At 46.1% G+C, this 20,065-nt stretch overlaps 1 protein-coding gene across 3 annotated transcripts in view; it reads left to right on the top strand.

The window, feature by feature from the left end:
- The window catches only part of nrg3a (neuregulin 3a), a 302,381-nt gene that overhangs the window by 237,690 nt on the left and 44,626 nt on the right, over nucleotides 1-20,065 (top strand). For all 3 annotated transcript variants that reach the window (XM_086180434.1, XM_086180436.1, XM_086180435.1), the window contains one exon: nucleotides 15,717-15,790. In XM_086180434.1, coding sequence (XP_086036560.1) covers nucleotides 15,717-15,790 — 74 coding nt within the window. The remainder of the gene's footprint in view (nucleotides 1-15,716; nucleotides 15,791-20,065) is intronic.

Genomic DNA, 20,065 nt, shown 5'->3' with positions numbered 1-20,065 from the left:
TCTGACCCCCTCCCATCCCAGTGACAGCAAAGCATCCCAGTGATGGAAGGAAAGCCGGTTTCATGTCCGGCAACAGTTTCCCCTGCTGTGGTTCTGCTGGACCGGATCCAGGCTTCCCAGTCACGCTCCTTCACATAATAGTCATGAAATGTTGACATCACAGGTTATCAATAAGCGCCGTTATTGATCAAATCAGACCATCCTTTTAATCAACTAAAATCTGTCTGAAGTGCTTCCGCCAGCTGCGTCAACGGAATCAAAATGGCTTCTACTTCATGAAATTATCTAACGTCTCCCAGGATGTCCAGGAAGTGACCAGATTTAATTTACATTTTGTTGTATTTATTTATTTATTGAAATCATATTTTCTCTTAACTTTGATTCAAGATTGATTTGATTTGCCATTTTTATTGGATTTATTTCTTTTTATCTTTCCTCTTTAATTCAACACAGATCAGGTTGCACTCTAAGTGCTGCGCTCTAATAATAGACCTTGTTCACCGCAGCATTTGGACGTGAAACCGTGGGATCAACGCAGGTGCGCCAGTCGTACTAATTAAGCTTCCCTCCAGGTCGAAGCGAGTCAGGGCTGCTGCGGTGCAGGTTGCGGTGTGTGTTTTCACTGTGGTCTAATTACTCCTGACTGGAGAACCGCCTCCGCCTACTGCTTATTTCTATCAACCAGTTTGCTTCACGGTGCAGGATTAAGAGCATCAAGACACGCAGATTTTCTGAAACTTTGGATAAACTTGTGATCCATTTGCATTGAAGCCCGACCTATCAGAGCTTAAGTCATCCATCACTGGCCTGTAAGACGACCTCAGAGCTGCAGCATTGTTGTGTGATTGACTGGCACGGTGGCGGAGATCATGGAAGCTGACTATCACTGCAGGGATTAGCGATAAATCCGTTTCATGACTCTCGACTACGCAGCATCCCCTCTCCCTTTTAAATCTCTCTCCCACCTGCTTTTCTATTCTTTTATAGCTCATCTCTCCTTCTCATTCCCAAATACTTCTCCCTCCCTCCTGCCCCCCCCCCCCCCCGCCCCCAGAGCCAGGGGCATGCTAAGCAAATAGACTGCACTCTAATTGCCAATGTAATGATGCTGCAGTCCACTCATCTCACCTGGCTAATTAATACTACAGCTGCCACCCCTGCTCTCCTCTCTCTCTCATCCATCCACGCATGTGCACACATTCATTTCTACAATTACACGCGACAACGCCTTCTTAGGAGTTCATATCACACGCCGTCTCCAGCAATCTGCCCCCCCCCGCCTCCTCCCGCCTCTCTCCACTGTAAAACATTGCCCTGCCAAATTGACATGATACACCGAGCTGCACCTTCAGAGCGCAGGGGTCCAACCCAGATGGAGGGAACCACCACTGAACTTGTGACAAATGCACGCGTTTCATGATGCACCAATAAAAGACAGGTGGCGTCTGATGAATTCCTGGTGGCGGCGGTGACATCAGCTGCATCCTCCTGTTCATTAACATACACTTCAGCTCTTCTGACTCCACCAGTTCATCTGAAATTGGTTGTGTGGAGCATTTTCACATGGTTTAATCGATAAACGTGTGATGAGTTCAGGGACGAGTTCAAAACGCCAGCATTTCTGTGCACCTGTCGTGTTGTTTAATTTTTGTGTAAATTTATTTCAATAGGTGTGTTACATAAAAACATGAAGAGAAGATGTGAAAGGCCGCAAGATGTTATATAAAAAGACACATCCAAATAGAATGTAAATAAGTTACATAACATGGAAAATGAGCTGAAATACATGAGACAGCAGAATAACCTTTGAAGTGCAGGAACAAGGCTGTGAAACACAAAAGGAAAGAGTCCCCACTTGGATTTAGCTCAAGCAGTTCAGTTTATTAAATTCATGTTCAGTCATTTAACACACATGAGCAATCCATACGTGTGTGAAACAACACACCGCTGTGCTGTCATTCCTTATACAGTAAGAACAAGACATTCGTGGACGTTCACGTCTCCAAAAGGCTGCGACTACGAACCAAGTAGCAACTCAAAAACCACGGGAAACCTGGATGGTTAAACGTCAGCCCCGGCTGTTAAAGGTCCTCGAAATAAAAAAAATCATCATTCGAGTGTTAATCTGGAATTTCTGTCTTAATTTATCTCTTGATGGAAATAAAACAAAGGTCAGTTTTATGTAACTGTAACTTCAGAACCGTGGTTTTGAAGTCTCGAAGAGCCACACTGCGTGTGCGAGCGGAAGGCTAAGCGGAGGGAGCCGGCGCCGCTTCAGCTGTGTAGCCTTTGTGCTGAGGGTCACACAACCCTGGGAGAGTGAATGTGTTACTGTCACACTTTGACCCGTTTGGTGGCACACGATGAACACGTGTCATCACATCAGTTAGCAGAGTGCTAACCAGTTGTAGCTAGCTCTGTTAGCCTGGCTCTCTGGTGCCTCATCATGCAGGGAACGTGAGACACATTCACAGCCAATAACGCCAGTCAGTACCTGTAACGTGCCCTGCCCTCGCCTCATATTTTTACCGGGAACACATGAAATTAATATCCCTCTGAGTTCAGTGTCACAGAGCCTGTAAGTGCCTCTCAGTGACGGCGTCTAACTGCAGATGCTCCTCCATGCCATGTAAGTAATCCTCCCTTGTTTGAGAGTTCAGTGGCAGGGCAGCAGCAGAGGTCATCAGTTTAGGTGTGAAGAATCCTCCTCTCTCTCTATTGTGTCTGTTATCGCAGAGATTCCTTCGCTCTTATCTGATCGCCTGATTGCCAGAATAAACAGTGGTTGCCTTGATCACATCGATAACATCTTTAAATCAGCGTATTTGCTTTGCATCACTCCTTATCAAGTCTCGCTTTGGGTTGATTTCCATCTAAGTTGGTTCAGTAAAAAGGAGGTTTTCTTATTGAGATATTCTTTTGTATTATGATATTTGGAGTAACACTGAAGCCATCAGTTGAATTGAGTGCCTGTCAAGTGAGCGAGCTCAGGAGCCTGACAGACTCTTGCTGCTGTAATAATTGTTTTTCATCATGAATTTGACATCTATCTTTCAGGCTTAGGGAACTGTAATCACCTCTATGGGGTAATAATCCTCTGAAAATTGGCAATGCCCTGTCATATAATCCTTTTTGTAGCCTCAGGGTGTGTTTTGATTAAACTGAAATTCCTCCATATTACCTGGAGATAATGGCGCTGCCTCATATATCATGGATGAAATACAGAGACATTTTCAGATGTTTTTATGACGGTATCACAACAATCTTAGAGGAGTCTTCTGAAAGCTTCGACATATAATACCAAAACGATAAGATATAATAAAAATGTTCATAATGAGTCAGAAGTAACTGGGTTTAGGGTTTTAGAACCACTGGCTCATCTGGTAAAACCCAGAAAACAACTGTGTGCTGCTGACAGAGAGATGCTGCCTTCAGGTGCTTCATGTGAGCAGCCACTTCCTCCCTGTGAGTCCTGGATCCTGCGTCAGCTGGTTCAGGTCACAGACAAAGACCCCACCCTGGCTGGCTGTCTGCAAAGCAAGGGGGGGGGGGGGCAACCAGCCGCAGCATCCAGCGTCTCAGTTAACGGTCAGTTGAAAAGTTTAATAATTGAAGCCTCAGAGAAATACTGTGTTTCCAGAGTGCAGAAAGAGCCGGCTACGTACATTTAGCTTAACGCCACTGACGGCTAACGGCTAAAATGACCACTAAAAGTTCCATCAACAAAGTCTCAAGAACCTGCATGACCAGCTGACACATCCAGTCAAATGAGCTCTGGGCCTCATGGGTTCACGTTCGTCTACATCTGCTCAGAGTCCCAAACCCCAATCAGGAGCACCTTTGTCCGCTAAGATAACGACCTTCACCTTCTGTTAAGAGAAAATAATCTCAGCTCTCGTTTCATTGCTGCTGCCCGTGTGCGCAGCCTTACATGATGAGTCAATATCATTGCGCACCTTCAAACAGATTTATTTTAATCTAATGTCAGCTGTCTTTGCAGCGGCTGTCAGAATGTGACTGATGCTTCTTATGAGCAACATCGTTTCGGCAGTGAAATTCATTTCAAATGCACGTAGGCATTTAAATCCCAACATCAACATTTGGGAGATGAGGTGTCCGTCAGTCTCCAGAAGGTTATGACTTAGTTCCTTTGTAAAGTATTAGCATTGCCGCAGGCCTCCTCTGCCGGGCCTCTAATAGGATCAGCAGCGTGCTCGCGACTCAAATATTTCCGAAGGGACACAAAATCATCGTAACAGGAGCCAAAAGGGCCAAGTTTAATTATCTGATTACCCTGATGGACTTCTCTGCTGCTTAATTTTGTTCAAAGGTCAAAGCTTTCACAAGATTATTGTTCTTTAACACAAACTGCACATAAATCCCCCTCTGGCATTTGGACGTCTTTGTATATTCTGTGAATGAGAGTGTGAAGTGATAAAGCTGCCACCCCGGCGGTACCGTATCTGGTTGTTTCAGATGCCAAAGGGCACCTCAGGACATGCAAACAAAGAACAGCCCAACACGGAAATGGTTCTTATTTTAACTAAAGACAAAGTCAAGGAATGATGTTTGACAGCAGAAGCGTGGTAAATTTACTGTACATCTGTAGGATGGATTAGTGCGGCTGTGGGAGGTGGTGTTCCTGGTGCTGCTGCCAAGAAGATCCAGACCCGGAATGCAGAGCAGCTCCACAAAATCTGTACAAGCAAAGAGTTTCTTCACGCAATGATCCAGGTCAAAAATAGCGAGAAAGGTTCTCTATATTTGTACTACGCAACTCACACGGCGACAAACAGGTGAGATTTGGTCAACCTGTTGTGGGCCAGCTGTGTTTCACGGTGGAAGCAAACGTCTGATCTCATCTGTTAAACTTTTGAAATGAAAAATACGTTTACGGCTTTTTTATTTCGAACGGGCAAATGTAATTTCAATTCAATAATTGATCTTTGTAGGTTTAAAAAAACACGTCAGATATTATTGTTCAAGTGCACCATAATCCATGAAAGATGTCTGGAGGAGAACTCATTAAGAACAAACCTGGCAGTGAGGAACTTGTTACAGGAAGACTTGGACTCAGAAACAGCCTCATTATCTTTGTCAGGTGCTACATTTAAAATGAAAGTCTCAGCCTATACTGTGTGTGTGTGTGTGTGTGTGTGTGTGTGTGTGTGTGTGTGTGTGTGTGTGTGGTGTGTGTGTGTGTGAGTGAGATGGGGGGGGGGGTTCTGTTGGCTGTCTCCAGCAGAGATAACAGCTGATTTAATTGATCTATGTACCTCAGTGCGCCCCTTTAACATTCAGATGCAATAAAGAGATATTCCCCGAATCCTGCTGTCGATGGAGTGAACATCAACCCTTCCAATCAAAGTGATGGGGGGGGGGGGGGGAGTGGTCTGAATGATAAAGTGTTCATATTCATAAGCTGAAGAAGTGGAAGACGGGAAGAGATGAAGAGAAACGAAAGGAGAGATAGGATTTAGGTGTTATCTCATAGTTGATGGTGTTCCAGCTCTATCAGGACAGAGGGCTGTATTTATTGATACATATATATAGATATCTATATACATACATATATAGAGAGAGAGAGAGAGAGCGTGACATGATAGTGACTTCCACTGGAGAGGCGAGCTCAGGAGTGCTGGGAGGGGATGCAGTAGTACACAAGGTACACCATCAGCTCCTACGTCCCTCCTGGCCTCCTCCTCTGAGATGCAGTTGCTAATATTGGCTGCTAGGTGGCGCATCCCCCCCACCAGCACTCTGTCTCTGGTTGCTTTAAATTCAAACAGCTGTCAGCCTTTCCTCGATGGTTGTGTCATATCAAACAATCGCAGGCTGACTGTTCTGGAGCTGAAGCCACACTGCCATTTGAGTTGGCTTCCGGCCCGTTTCAGTACTGCTCGCCTGACCTCAAAATCAGCCAGAATTTCAGCTTCGTCAGACATTGTTTGTCATTAAGTGCAGAGGGAACACGAGGACCAATCAGAACTAACAAGGTCCGCCACATATTGTGTACCCCAACATCCAAACCCGCCTCTGACGCACCTGATTACATAAGTATTTAAGGACCTACAATGTCGGCGAACCAGATGCTACTGTCACCAATGCTAACGTACCTCCCGGCAAACTTAAGAAGTTTGTAAATCACACTGAACCTCTGACCTGGTTTAGTTTGGCTGATGTTAGTTCACTTGTTTACCTCCGCAGTAGGTCTGCAGTGGTCTGTTGTGGGTCTGTAGTGGTCTGCAGTGGGTCCGCAGTGGTCTGCAGTGGTCCGCAGTGGGTCTGCAGTGGTCTGCAGTGGGTCTGCAGTGGTCTCTAGTGGGTCTGCAGAGGTCCGCAGCGGTCTGCAGTGGTCTGCAGTGGGTCTGCAGTGGTCTCTAGTGGGTCTGCAGAGGTCCGCAGCGGTCTGCAGAGTTCTGCAGGGGTCTGCAGTGGTCCGCAGTGGGTCTGCAGAGTTCCGCAGCGGTCTGCAGGGGTCCGCAGTGGGTCTGTAGGGGTCCGCAGTGGTCTGCAGTGTTCTCTAGTGGGTCTGTAGGGGTACGCAGTGGGTCTGTGTGGGTCTGCAGTGGTCCACAGTGGGTCTGCAGAGGTCCGCAGGGGTCTGCAGTGGTCTGCAGGGGTCCGCAGTGGGTCTGCAGTGGTCCGCAGTGGTCTGTAGTAGGTCTGTAGTGGTCTGCATGGGGGCTGCAGTCGGTCTAAAGTGGTCTGTAGTGGATCTACTATGGTCTGTAGTGGATCTATAGTGGTCTGTATTGGTCCGCAGTGGGTCTGCAGTGGTCTGCAGTGGTCTGTAGTAGGTCTGTAGTGGTCTGCATGGGGGCTGCAGTCGGTCTAAAGTGGTCTGTAGTGGATCTACTATGGTCTGTAGTGGATCTATAGTGGTCTGTATTGGTCTGCGTGGGGGCTGCGGTGGTCTGTAAAGGCTGTGACTTTCCCAGCCTTCCTCGGAAGGTTGCAGCCCCAGAGTTGGAAGTGACAGATGAGTCTGCCTTGGTGTCTCTGGTCTCTGCTATGCTGGAAGCCAAAAGTGGGTCAAGAAAGCCGACCTGACCTGGACTAAGATGATACAAAACCCTCGCGCATTAGCAGTAGTTCACTGTGATCAAGGTCACGACTGGACAACTGACAAAAAGACAAAAATGTGGCTGAATTAAAGGTTTGCCAGGAGGGATGTGTAGAGAGAAAGAGAAGATTATTTGGAGCCTGCAGTAAATCTCTGAAAATGTCACTGCAAACCCATAAAAATCGGTTCAAGAATAAATTACTTCTGCTTCTGGAGCCGTCTGTCTAACAATCAGGAGGAGCATTTCTGCGACTATTAATGCTCTTGTGCTGCAGTTTAATTGTAGTCTAATCCAATGACACTCTAATTTTTGCAAATTGCATCTTTGGGGTTGTAATTACTAAAATAACCTGATTAAGCCTGGGATTTTCAAGGTGAAGAGGAATATATCCTGTTCATAGCCGACGATGGTTGAAGTAGATGTTAGTCCTGGTTCGAGTCGGCAACGAGTGAGTATGGGAGTACATACGAATCAAACACAAATGTAATCTTAAAGTTGATATCAACCTGAAACCAGTCTGGTGTAATCTAGGGACCCAAGCTTCTGAAAGTGATGAATAATTTTGCAATTTTTAAAATTATTCTGAGTCAGGGAGAGGTTAAATTAAATTTAACAACATTTCAGCTCACAGTCACACTAGAACATCTCCTGCTCTCTCTTCTCTGGAAGTGCGACTGACTGCTGAACTTCACGGCTTTATAAATAAAACATTCCTCCCACTGAATGTTGCATACATGCCACGGCATCTTGAATGTGTGCCTTTCTCTCCATCTCACCATGAGTCCCGGGGAACCTCACCTCCATCTTGCAAACCCTCTCAACATTGAGAGGAAGTTTCTCAATAATTCACAACTCCCTCTGAGCATTGATACCAAAATTAAACAAAAACACACCACTTTCACTGATGTGTCTCCTATTTTGTCAGTCGTCCTCCCCCCTCGGTGGCCCCACATCATCTTTGCGTGTTCTTGGCTCCATATGACCCAAACGGAGGAGCTGGAGAGACAAAGATGCCTGTGGACCAGGGGAAGACATTTGTCAGCATGTATGTAATGCAACTGTGAGTTTACCCAACTCCCTGTTAACCACATGACAGTCAAAAAGAGAGTGAAACAGATTTTTCCAAGCAATCCCTCCAGGGAAGCAAGGCTGGCACATTAGCTCCTCCAGCGTCTCAGTAGGAAGCAGCAGACAGCAGAAATACCGAGACAACAAACATGAGGGGACGCCTGGTCCCTCCAGAAAAAAAGACTGCTGCACTTCTGTTTTTGTTGTTGTTCAAACAGCTTCTTTACTGTATATTCTTTATATCTACATTCTTCTAACAAGCAAACCACCAACGCTCAGTGGCAAAGGCTTGAGGTAGGGTGACATAACGTTGACAAAGCGTGTGCGAACAACAGCAGTCATTGATCAGAATTACATTGAAGGCTGGGGACAGTATTGCTAATCATTTTGAAATGAACCAACATCAACATAAACCAACATAAATGCTCTGTAGCACTCTAGCACATATTAGCTGTCGGAGCTAAATCTGCTAGCTCTTCCCTGCTCGAGTTAACAGGCCGAGGCTTCCGAGCCTTTGGGAATTGGTGTTGCAGTCGGCTGACCTAAGCTTGATCGATGTTTGTTGACATTTCAGTGAATATTTTCTTCATTTAGGATGCATGATGTCAGCTACCCGAGACCCTTCCTCGAGCCGACCCACCCGCCCTGCGGTGAACGACTCGATCCACAGAAACACGACACAGAAAAGTATGCGAAGGCGTCCAGGTCACGGTATCTCTTTAGTGTTGTGGTCAACGTTAGCATTGAACGCCATTGAAACTCGCGTGTTATTCACTCCACATGTATGTTGTGGCGTCACACCTGTTGACTGGTTTCAGTCTGAAAATGCAGCCTTTGGAGGACACAGCAAATGTCACAGACTACAGAATAAATATCATCTAATAAAAATAAATCAGCCTTATTCTATGTTAGTTTGTAATCCTGGTCTATATTCGCTTTCATCCCCATGAATTTTCATTCAGGCGTATAAAAGGCAGCCCCTGGAAGCCGGAGCATATTGTTGATTTCACTCATGTGGGCAGTGCTGCGCTGCAATGAACGGATTGTGCTTCTTATCACACAAAAGCACATTCACAAGTGCTTCCAACAGAGCTGCACCTCATTTTGTCTACATGTTAAATGCAGACGCGTAAATACATATACATACACATGAATGTACACACACACACACACACACACACACACACACACACACACACACACACTTTCACAGTCCGCCTGCTTCTTGTAAAGTGTCAGGCTGCGACACGGCGCCCCAGATGCATCTCAATCACCCTGTTTTAGAGACAGAGAGCAAAAGTCCCCTCGATACCCCAGCAAGCACATTTTCATTTCAATTTGCTGTCCAATCAAGGAAGTGAATAATGAATGAAAACACACAGGACAGAGAAATGTAGCATAGCATGAAAGAGGAAGAGTAATCATCTTGGGTCTACTTTGAAGTCCAGGCTGTCGAATGTATTTCCGCGTCTGTGGTCTGATTAAACTATTAAACTAAATATTGAACTACATAATCTTGATGCATCAAACACTATTATTTCATGAGTGGCCACGGCAGTTTTTAATCTTTATTATCTTGGCTTGGTTGAGTATTAATAACACAATGAAAGAATATCTGTGAGTCCTTCTGTTCAACATGGAGCTTTATGGGACTAAAGTTGCAGTGCTCCTACTTTATAACTTGACGCTGACGTTAAATCTCCTGTTGCTTAATTGTCTTGCGCGGCCTCTTACTGAGACGCTCCCAACACTCTCTGCTTATCAGCTCCTCACCGTTACATCTCTGGAATTCACAGAGGAGTTTTTTTTTCCCTGAAAAACCAGTCACTTACTGGACGCTACTGGAGCCTGAAGATGAGCGACAGCACAACCGAACTGCGCACAACGTTTGTCTTCACCAGCACCAACACCACCTCAGTTTAGTTTTGTTTGCACAAACGAACATATGAGAGAGAACATCAGTGTAATGTCCTCAGAGAGGTTAAGAGTCAAAATCTATCAGTTTCAGGACTAAGTGACAATACAGCAGTTCTAGAAATGTTCCGTTTACCCAGAAGTTTGTTGACCCAATATAAAACACAGGGTGCTAGACGTGGTCGCTGATGAGAGTCTAATCTTCACGCTCACACGGAGGCGTGTGGAAGCGTTGAGGTTTGTATTTGTAGCTCAGTTCTTAGTACGGAGCACGCGGGTGGATGAAGACGGCCGTGATTATGGCCAATGAGGTCTGAATTCTGGATTCACTGACAAGGAAAGCAGGAGAAGAAGCTCCTGATGAATTCAAGAGTGAGAGCCTCCTCAATACTGAACCCTACCTTGATGTCCCTGCTACTGGCAGCTGCAGGTGTCAGCATGAGGTGTCAATATTCTTAAAATTGGTTGACAGTCTGGAATAATTCCGAGCACGACTAGCAGGATGCGAACATGCTTGACACTGAGATCCGGTGCACCGTTGTAGTTTCACTGTTTCATGGCCGTCTTTGGACTTCTACCCATGAGCTCGCTCCCGGGAGCCCGTTGAGGTCAGGCAGCCACCATGACTGAAACATCACTTTCTGTCAGCCATTTCCTGTTATTTGTTGCCCAGTTTACCAGGAGAGAAACAGCCATTTTACTCCAAAATGAATTTCACACTGAGAAAATGGGCTGCGATGTGAGGATCGCTGGACCAACCTGTCACAGTTGGACCGATGCACTGTGGCATATTTTCTCTTAATAGACCGCTGAGCCTCACGACGCCGTGTGGCCGCACTGTATTGAATCGGTCTAAATGGCCACCCTGCCGAGGAGATATGCACTTGGTGGGATTTCTAATATTTCTTTTGCTGTTTGACACAGCAAAGTGGCTGCAGGTCTGTTTGAAACGTATCTGTGGCATCTGTTGATATGATGGATGCTCGAAGTCTGCTACCGTCGCAGGAGTTCATTTGTAGAGGAGAACAGCTCAGACCTCGTTCTGCTCTTGCTGTTCTCCTCCTCTGGGTTGTACAGGAGGTGTGTAGAACACTGCTGGTTCCCTCCTGAAGTGAGCTGAGCTGTGGTTCAGATGGAGACAGACCCGGTCCCTCCCACCCAGCGCAGCTGGAGGTAGAGGTGTTCAAGTCCTTATGGGTGACTCACTTAACAGATCCAGGTTAACAAGTTTTTTGAGTCACTTGAGTCATTATCACCAAGAGCACAACCCTAGATGACACACAGCCTGAATGCCTCTGGAGCAAGGGGACTCGTCGATGAGAGCGCTGCAGGACAGACAATAATTTAGGCAGAAGCGAAGGGTTGTACTTTCATGTTTTATTTTCGTATTGAATCAAAGAAAAAGTGTCACGTTGTGAAACAGGCCCACACGCATTCATGTCACAAGCCTGATCATTTCGTTTCATGACAAAGCAAACTAAAGTGAACACACAGGATTCCTGTGTGAATTAGTATGCTTCATTTGTAGCGATAGTCAGAATTCTAGAATGTCGCACCAGGTCCAACCCACCCTCCCATTAGCAACGAAACCCAGCAATGTGCTGTGCTACTGAGTGTAAAATCTGCTGTTTCTTGCTACTGAGGAAATTCCACTGATCCGCTCAGGTTTGCGTATCTGAGTCTGCTATTTAGGAAGTTCGTCAAAACAATTTGGGTTTGTGAGTCCGAGTCTGCTACTGCAGAAGTTGCAGTGGATCCACTCGGATCAGTGGTCTGGGTCTGGGTCTTCTATAGAGGAAGTGCCACAGACCCACTCGGGTTTGTGAGTCCAAGTCTGCAGTTACAGAAGTGCAACATGCAGAATGAGTCTGGATCTGTGAGTGACAGCTATGTCTCTGGACTTGCACACGCTGGCAGCTAGGCTACTGGCTCAAAGCTGGACAGACAGTAGATGTACGATAACGAGAACATAAAGGTTATGAGGAAAGTTACTGACGCAATTTGTTAACGTAGCCTTGTGGCAGCAGCAGGTGTAGGACGAAAGGGATCCAGGGGAACGGAGACGACAGACTCCCCAATCCTGGGTTAGTTAAAGGATCCGAGTTAGAGGAAACACGGGGAGCTGAACCAGGGGCCGCCATGTTGATCATGTAAGAGCCTGAGGGCCCCAAACATGAATCCTTGATGAGGTGGCGGACACATGAACTCTTCACAGGTGTGTTGCTATGACAGTGTTTCCGGGGAGACTCGGCTGCACCAGACAGGATCTGTAGTCAAGTCAAGTCGTGCTAACGACACTGATAGATTGTCACTGAGTTGCTCATGTAGCGTAGCAGCCTCTGTGTGGTCTCGTCTGGGCCCGATGTAGCGCCCATGAAAGAAAGTTCAGCTGCGACATCACAAACACAAACTTGCATGTTTTCCCACAAACACGGAACTTAGTAGCTGCTTAAATGTGCTGTGCTACTTGCCTGCATATGCAGAGCAGCATGATCTGCATATGCATATGTGTCTTTGTGGACCAGCGAGGGTGTTCTCACTCTTCCCTTTGCAGAGATTCATCATCCTCCAGGCGGCATGTTTATATTTATCCCCCACTCTGTGCTGCTTTGTACATTTTTGAGATTCTCACATAAGCGCAAACACACACACACACACACACATACGTGCACATGCAATCTCTTCCTTTGAATTAACGACTGCGGTGCTAATTAGAAGCCATGCAACTTTTCACTACCCCCCCGACAGGCTCACTATTCTTCCACTTGCTCCTCAGAGCTTTTTAAAGCAGCACTCCAGTGTGTTTTGATCTACGCTGTAAGCAGAAAGGTGAAAGAAAAGCCGAGTTTGTGGGATACTAAAACTTCATATGCTGCAAATTGCGAGACATGATAAAGAAGCATATGACAGCAGTTTTTTGTGGTGCCAGTAGCCACACAAGGGAGGTGGGGGTTGGGGGGGGGGGGGCTGTATGCACGCCGGTGTCTGGTTGTCGTGTGTCACCTCCAAGTATTTTTTGCCCGACTCGGCCCGTTTTCATCACTGCTGCACGCTCCCTCTCACTTGCTCAGTCCTGACTAATGAGCATTACGCTGTCAAAATGTTAAGCCTCTCTTCTTTTGATTAGCTTCCTCCCTTCCACTTGCTGAAGCAAAGGTGGTTTCCTGTCAACATTTTGTCAGCGTAGGTCAGCGCACCCTGCAGAGATGTTGGATTAGAAGACATTTAGCTCAGAGAAATCCTGACATGGTGGACGACCCTGGAGGAAGCATCTGATTTGGAGGCTCTATTAGCATTAGCATTAGATGGACTTTCCCACCCAGACTGACCATCACATCTCATGGAGGAAAAACAAAAAACCCTAGAAGTTTCTAGAAGTCTGCATGTATGCAGAATGTAGCATCACCCATCAGATTGTGGCATCAGGTGAAGGACGCCAAAGTTGCTGTTGTGAGCTATGTGAAACCCCGGCGCTCCCCTTGTATCCAGATTTGGTTAAACATTTGTGTGTTTCTGATTTTGTCCATATCAGAAAACCAATATGGCTGCCACGGGAAGTTGTTCACAGTGAAACGGTCCTTGAACCACAGCGCAGGTATGAATGGGAAGTGTCGCTGGTTAAAGGAGCAAAACCAGTGTCACTAAAACCCATTAACAAGAGAAACGTAATTAAAATGTTAATTAAAGCCCTACTTTAGTCAAAACAATGAAAATAAATGCTTTAATTGTTGTCCTCCTTCATGGATGTATTTTCTCCTTCATGTTTTGTAGTGGCTGGATCACTTTCCCATCAAGTTACTAATTAAAAATCCCTCACTACAGATGAAAGACAGCGAGAGATCCGTAGCGCGTGGAGTAAAATCTTTGATATGTCACACAGCATTCTGCTGTGAGCTTGATCTCTGCTCGCAGCTCTGGTGTTCTGTCTCGATGGACATAGACGTTCTCTCAGGTGGGAACATGCAGAATATCCAGCGGGACGTGTTTATTTGCTGAGCTGTCAGAGAACATTCAGGTTAATTCCAGGACTGTCAAGCAAACAAAGCTGCAGGAGTGAGGGAGAGAAGTGTTGTCATGTCCACTGAGTCGCCTCGTACGGCCACAGCGGCTGTTGAGGTGCTTTTCTTTTCTCTCTTTTTAGCGTGTGTTCATGATGATAGCATCACATTTAGCAAGGTTGTGTATTTGGGGTATAAAAGTCTACACTGAACTTTGTACACAATTAAGCGCAAAACTGGTGCGATTTCAACCCATTAAAGATGCGACAGCCATCAAATTAGTTTTTACTGTTTTTTACCATCAACTAAAATCCTGTGGGCATGTTAATACAGTCGTGTCAAAATATGTGTGTGTGTGTGCGTGCGTGCGTGTGTGTGTGTGTGTGTGTGTGTGTGTGTGTGTGTGTGTGCGTGTGTGTGTGTGTGGGAATTACATTTTTAATAGTTCTTTAATAGCTGTTTTTTGTGTGGGACAGTAAAAGTGAGTGTGTCACACTGCTCAATGTGCTTTGTCATATAATAGAATAACGCCTGAAATCACTGACCATAAAACAACAAACAACCAAGTGTAGCAATAAATGGAAATTCGAAAATTTGTTGTCTTTTTTTTCAATGTAGTGCAGTTGTAAAAAAAACTCTGAAAAATTCAGAAAATTATTGAATAATTATTACTTATAATCAAGACCAATGTAAACAAGACTGGCTCAGTGATAGCGTAAAAAGAATGGAATGTGTGTAATTTTGAAGAGCTTGACCTCGAGGAAGTGTCTGACCCCTTGAGTCGATGTTGCCGGGTCACATTCGGACACAACTGCTGCTGCTGCTGCTGAAGTTTTTATTTTATTTGCGTGAATCTGATTTACCTGAAGAACCTCAGAGAGAAAAAGAAACCCAGCCAGTGAGCTAGAAAATGGCCAGAGGCAAAGACTGATATCAAAACCAACTGCGGCGCCCAATTAATCTTTCCAGGGCGTCCTGCACCCTCAGCCTGCTCGCCGCCATGGCGGCGGGCGCTAATCACACGTCCAGATGTACATAAGGCTGCATTTATTGAGCTGAGATTCATTAGAAACCTGTCCTCACCCTGCTTTACCTTTCCAGAGACAGTTTGTGAAGAAGTGCTAGAACTCATTGGCCACTTAATGATCATCGCCTGATTGGCACTTCTGCAAAAGTGCCAATCAAATTGAAATTTTCTTGAAAATTTGAGCACTTGAAAGAAAACTGGAGCGGCGTCTTTAATTAATGGAGCGCTCTTCATCACAATGGCTTCCAACGAGTGGCTTCCACTGCGCTGGGTGGTTTCAGGAGACAGCTCTTCAGTCACTGTGTTGTGCCATGTGAGGACTGCCCAGGGACAGCGAAAGGTTACAGGGTCTCAGCTAATTGGGACAGGATGCTGCTTTCTTCTGCAGCTCCAATTTGTGCTCCTGGCCGAGAAGTCGGCGCTCCTCTTCTTTACTCGTGCAAATCCTCGTCCCTAAAGATCACTACATTATTCATGTCCTCCCGTCAGCTCACCTTACCTTGCACTTTTGGTAATTTGTCTCACTTCCACAAGGTCTGATCCTTGTCCACATTTATCTGGGAACACGAGGAGGTGGTTTACCCGCAGCTCCTCCATGTTGCTCCCTGTGACTGATTACTCATGTCCTTCTCCCTCCACTAGGTGTCGAGAAGGCTACCAGGGAATCCGCTGCGACCAGTTTCTGCCCAAGACGGACTCCATCCTGTCGGACCCAAGTAAGATTCAATGTCACTCAACATTCCATGTGAATGTGTAAAAGCAAACATGAAGGGAAATGTGTGCGTGTGTGTGTGTGTGTGTGTGTGTGTGTGTGTGTGTGTGCGGGGGGGGGGGGGGGGTCATGTCCCTTAGATCCATCAGATGAGGTTCAACTGGAGGAGCTTGGACTCCCCAGAGAACTGAACGTGTTTCTGCTACCAGAGCCGCAGCTCTGTTGTTCAAACATCCTCCAAGAGTCGACAAACTCAAAATATTAGTCGACAATTACAGGAGCCACTTTAAATGTGTTTGTGTGGAATACAAATATCTTCACCACGAGGAGACAGTCTGTTAATCAAGGCAGCAGCAGCCCAGTCATGGTGTCTGTTTTCATCATCATTCAGATTGTGTCACATTGTGGATAAAATCTTAATTAAATATCCAACAGTTGCAAAGAATCTTCAGTCAAATCCTCTGCTGTGTTTCTGTGAATTAATTGTTGAGCCTGCAGTGTGAAACTCAACATGATCTGACAGTGACACGACCACCAGAATGACCTTTAGCCGTCAACACAATGGCTTCACATGCCACAGATCCTTTCCTGGTGCACACACAATCATCCCTGGTCCAACGGCGTTACCTGATGGGGGGCAGTTTACCTGGTTTTGTAGTTTAGAAAACTTTATTTTATTGTTAATCACTGAAAACGGCCTCTTGATGCAGAATTCACATCGCCGCGTCAACCATCTCCTGTACGCCCACGTTACTCACCCGAGGATCCGTAGAAAACACACACACCCAGAAACGCAGATGAGTCCCGGGGACCAGGACAGCTTGGTTAGGGGTTCTGCCATGCTGACCTGCATGGCTGAGAGGTACAGAGGAGGTCAGGACTCCCAACAGCTCTTGTAGTATAGACAACTTTATTATTCTCTCATGGAGACGCGATCAAAGAATGAAGTTCCAGGTGCAGTTTTTAACCCCTTAGCAGGTTCACAGCTGACGGGCAGGAAAACCTCAATGTCTCCCGCTGCCGACCACCTGCCCAGCTCCTGATGCAGACGTATTTATAGGACTACCAGAGCGAGATGTTGCAGATCGAGGAAAATTGTGAGTGCAACATGTAAAAGGATCCTAATTGACTGTTTACTCCTGTCGGTATGCAAGTTCAGCGTGTCACATGACCTGTAGAGGACCTGAGTTCCACCAGTCACCAGGTCGCGCAGTGCTAGAAGGTCGTGGTCCCTCACTGTGCTTTGAGTGGGATTGTGGAAGAACTCATGCTGTTAGATTAGCATCTGTCCAGGTCTGTCCTCATGCGACCCTTCCTCATCCTTCTCAGATACCCTCTCCTCCTCCTCCTCCTCCTCACACTAATGACTCTTCTCCCATGTCGTTATCTCCCAGAAACGCTCCTCTCAAAGTCACACAGCTGAGCAACCTTGTCACTGGGCCGCTCACCTTTAGAGGAACAAAACGCTTATCAGTGACTTTTATTAATGAGCAGCGTTTCCTCCAAATCGGCACAAATGTCCCTCACATTGTGTGTCCATTGTCAAAAAAAAGCTTATTAATTTATAAGTTTCTCCTGATGAATATGAATTTTAATAATAATTCTTCTCTTTGAGTACAATGGAGAAGAGCTCGTAAATGGGATGTAGATTAAATGTGGCAAATACAACAACGTAGTTATCGCTTGCTCTTTTTTTTAATATCCTTTACTTTCCAGATCATTAATTAAGTCTCCATAATGAGGTTTTTAATTCCAAGGAAGTAGGAGGGTAATTGTCCTTGTTAGAATAACATTGGTGCTCAGTGAAGTGACACCCATGGCTTTGTTTGTACACCGACCTGCTGACCTGAACGCATCGGCCGCTCACAACCGTTGTCATCCTCCGCGCCGAGACAATTTGTCAAAGACGGACAGAAGCCGTTGTTGCTCCTGTGTCTGCTGATCGTGGTGAAGACACATGAGACACTATGTTGTCACTAATTACTCTGAAACACGGTTGGTCAGTGGGGTAATAGGACACCGCCTCTCTTTGAAGTGAAGGATGTTATCGTTAGTGCTCTTTGGAAAGTTAGAGAGCCTGAGATGAACCACGCTGCTGCCCGGCGTGGTGCGTCCACATAAATACCAGTAACCATCTAAAGTACATGTTTGACACCATAAATGCAGCAGAATGCTGTACTACTGGGGTTTACCCTCTTTTAGGGGTCCCCAGAGTTTCTAGACCCACTTTTGAGGGTTCTTGTGCAATGTTTCAGTGCTGCATCTGCAAAATTAGCAAAATGAAGGAAGCAGCTCTGGTTCTGGTACTTTAACATCAGGTGACCCGCCTCGGGCATCGCGCCTGTACAGCAGAACGCCGCTGTCCTTCTCGTCTTCAACCAATCCATATTCTCACATTACACGTCTCCTCCAATGTCTTCAAGTGTTAGCATCAGCTAGCTCAGGTCCAGGATGCTGGTGTGCAGCAGGAATCCTCCTCATCCTCATGACTCGTAGCAGCAGTCGGGGGACAAAGACTATTTTGCAGTAAAAGTGCAATGACTTGACAGATGTATGCTAACACTTCCCATCCACGACCATGCACTGTGCTAAGCTAACTAGCCTGGGTGTCGGCTCTCGAATGCAGCACAGAGGAGGGTCTCTGTCTCTTTGGCAATAACAGTTTATTTACCCAGAAGTTGCCGTGTTCCTTTGCTCCAGGCAATTTCATGGGTGAAGGGAATTGAACTGAGAGTTCTGTAATGAACCGAGATCGAGATCTTACCCATGACAGAAAACTGGTTTTCTAGGCTCAGACTGATGAGTATTTGTCTAATCAATGTTTCTGCCTACTTTGTTGGAGTTGCCAGCTTTTTACTTTCTAAAGACACAACACCTCAAAGCACTTTCCCCTCATTCATTTATAATCTCATCTATCTATTATGTGCTAATTTCTCTAACTCTGCCAAATCTCTCTCTTCAATTCATTTCCTACAACAAATCGATCAGGTTCTTCTCACTGGCCTCTTTCCTTTCTGGCCTTCTTTTTTATTTCTGTCTTCTTTGTTCTCTTAATGTCAATATGGCAGATGGACTTCAGTAACACCACCTTTCTCTTTCTTCCTTTTTTCTCCATTTTATTCTTCCTGCATCAAAAAGTTGGTAAGTGCAATGTTGGAGAAGAAGAGTGACGGACTGTGACCTCCCTCTTCTTTCCTCACCCCTCAAATAATCTCGTCACAGCATCTCTCTCCTTGACTCCCTTGCTCGCAGTTCATCAAATACTAATTTCCCAAGTTACCTTTCTGTCTCGTGCTGGAGTTTGTCTCAGTGTTGACATCCTTGTTCCAAATTTCCCTCCAGACGGCCCTGTCTCGCCCCCATCTGTCTCTTGCTAACCTCCTCCGTGCCATCCTGTCCCCAACACGCATTTTGTCCAAGAGTCAGACCTCATCTCTTCTCCCCTGCCTACAGTTCTCTCTCCAACTCATCACCTAACACTAAGTGACATGAATCTCAGATGGACTGAAACTTCAATTGTGCCAGCTAAAAAGGTTCATCAGCAGGGCAGACTGACGCTGCCAAGGAGCTCTGGCATGCTAAAGTCTCGACGGGAGGGAAGTGAGGGGGAGGAGGCTGGATGGACGCTGGCGTGTCCTGAGTTGGGTTATCGCCGTCTTCAGGCCCTCTGAAGACAAAAAAAGAGTTGTGACTCAACAAGATACGTAAACATCATAAGAGTGTGATGAGGGGCAGTCAGAGAAAATAATGGAAGTCAGAAAATTTGAACAAAAATGCGTTTGGACTTGTTAAAGAACCCTAAAGCGGAGCACAGAGTTGAGTTGGTTCAGGGGTCGGTGGCTCGCCTGGTTAAGGATGGAGGGGTTGGGAAGCTGGGAGCAGGCCGGCGGGTGATGGGAGACCACTGAGAGTTCCAGTGAGGTAAATGCCACGCAGGCTGGAGACGGAGCGTTGATTCTAGCAGGCTAGGCAACCAGAGGGTGGCGGCGTGGGTGGATGAGAAAACACGAGGAACCAGGGAGTCCTGGACATGCAGAGAAAATAGCATCAGCAACAGGCACACGGAGAACTCCAAATATACTCCGACTGAGAGGACACTTCCACGCCAGCCTGGTGGCGAGCGGAGCGGAGAGGACTGAACTGCCACACCACACACTCTTTTCATTTTTCATAGCCCCTCCCACCTGAGACTCAGAAATGAAATACATCCATTTACTTGAGCAGGTTTTATACTGCCGGAGTTGCTGGCAGAGGATGGGTTTTTCTTTCAGGTCACAGG

The sequence above is a fragment of the Aulostomus chinensis genome, chromosome 16, assembly GCF_037954235.1.
Source record: "Aulostomus chinensis isolate RoL2024-O1b breed Wild chromosome 16, RoL_Achi_v1.0, whole genome shotgun sequence".
NCBI classification, from domain to species: Eukaryota; Metazoa; Chordata; class Actinopteri; order Syngnathiformes; family Aulostomidae; genus Aulostomus; species Aulostomus chinensis.
The sequence above is the reverse complement of the archived record's forward strand: the minus strand, read 5'-3'. Positions and strand labels throughout refer to the sequence as shown.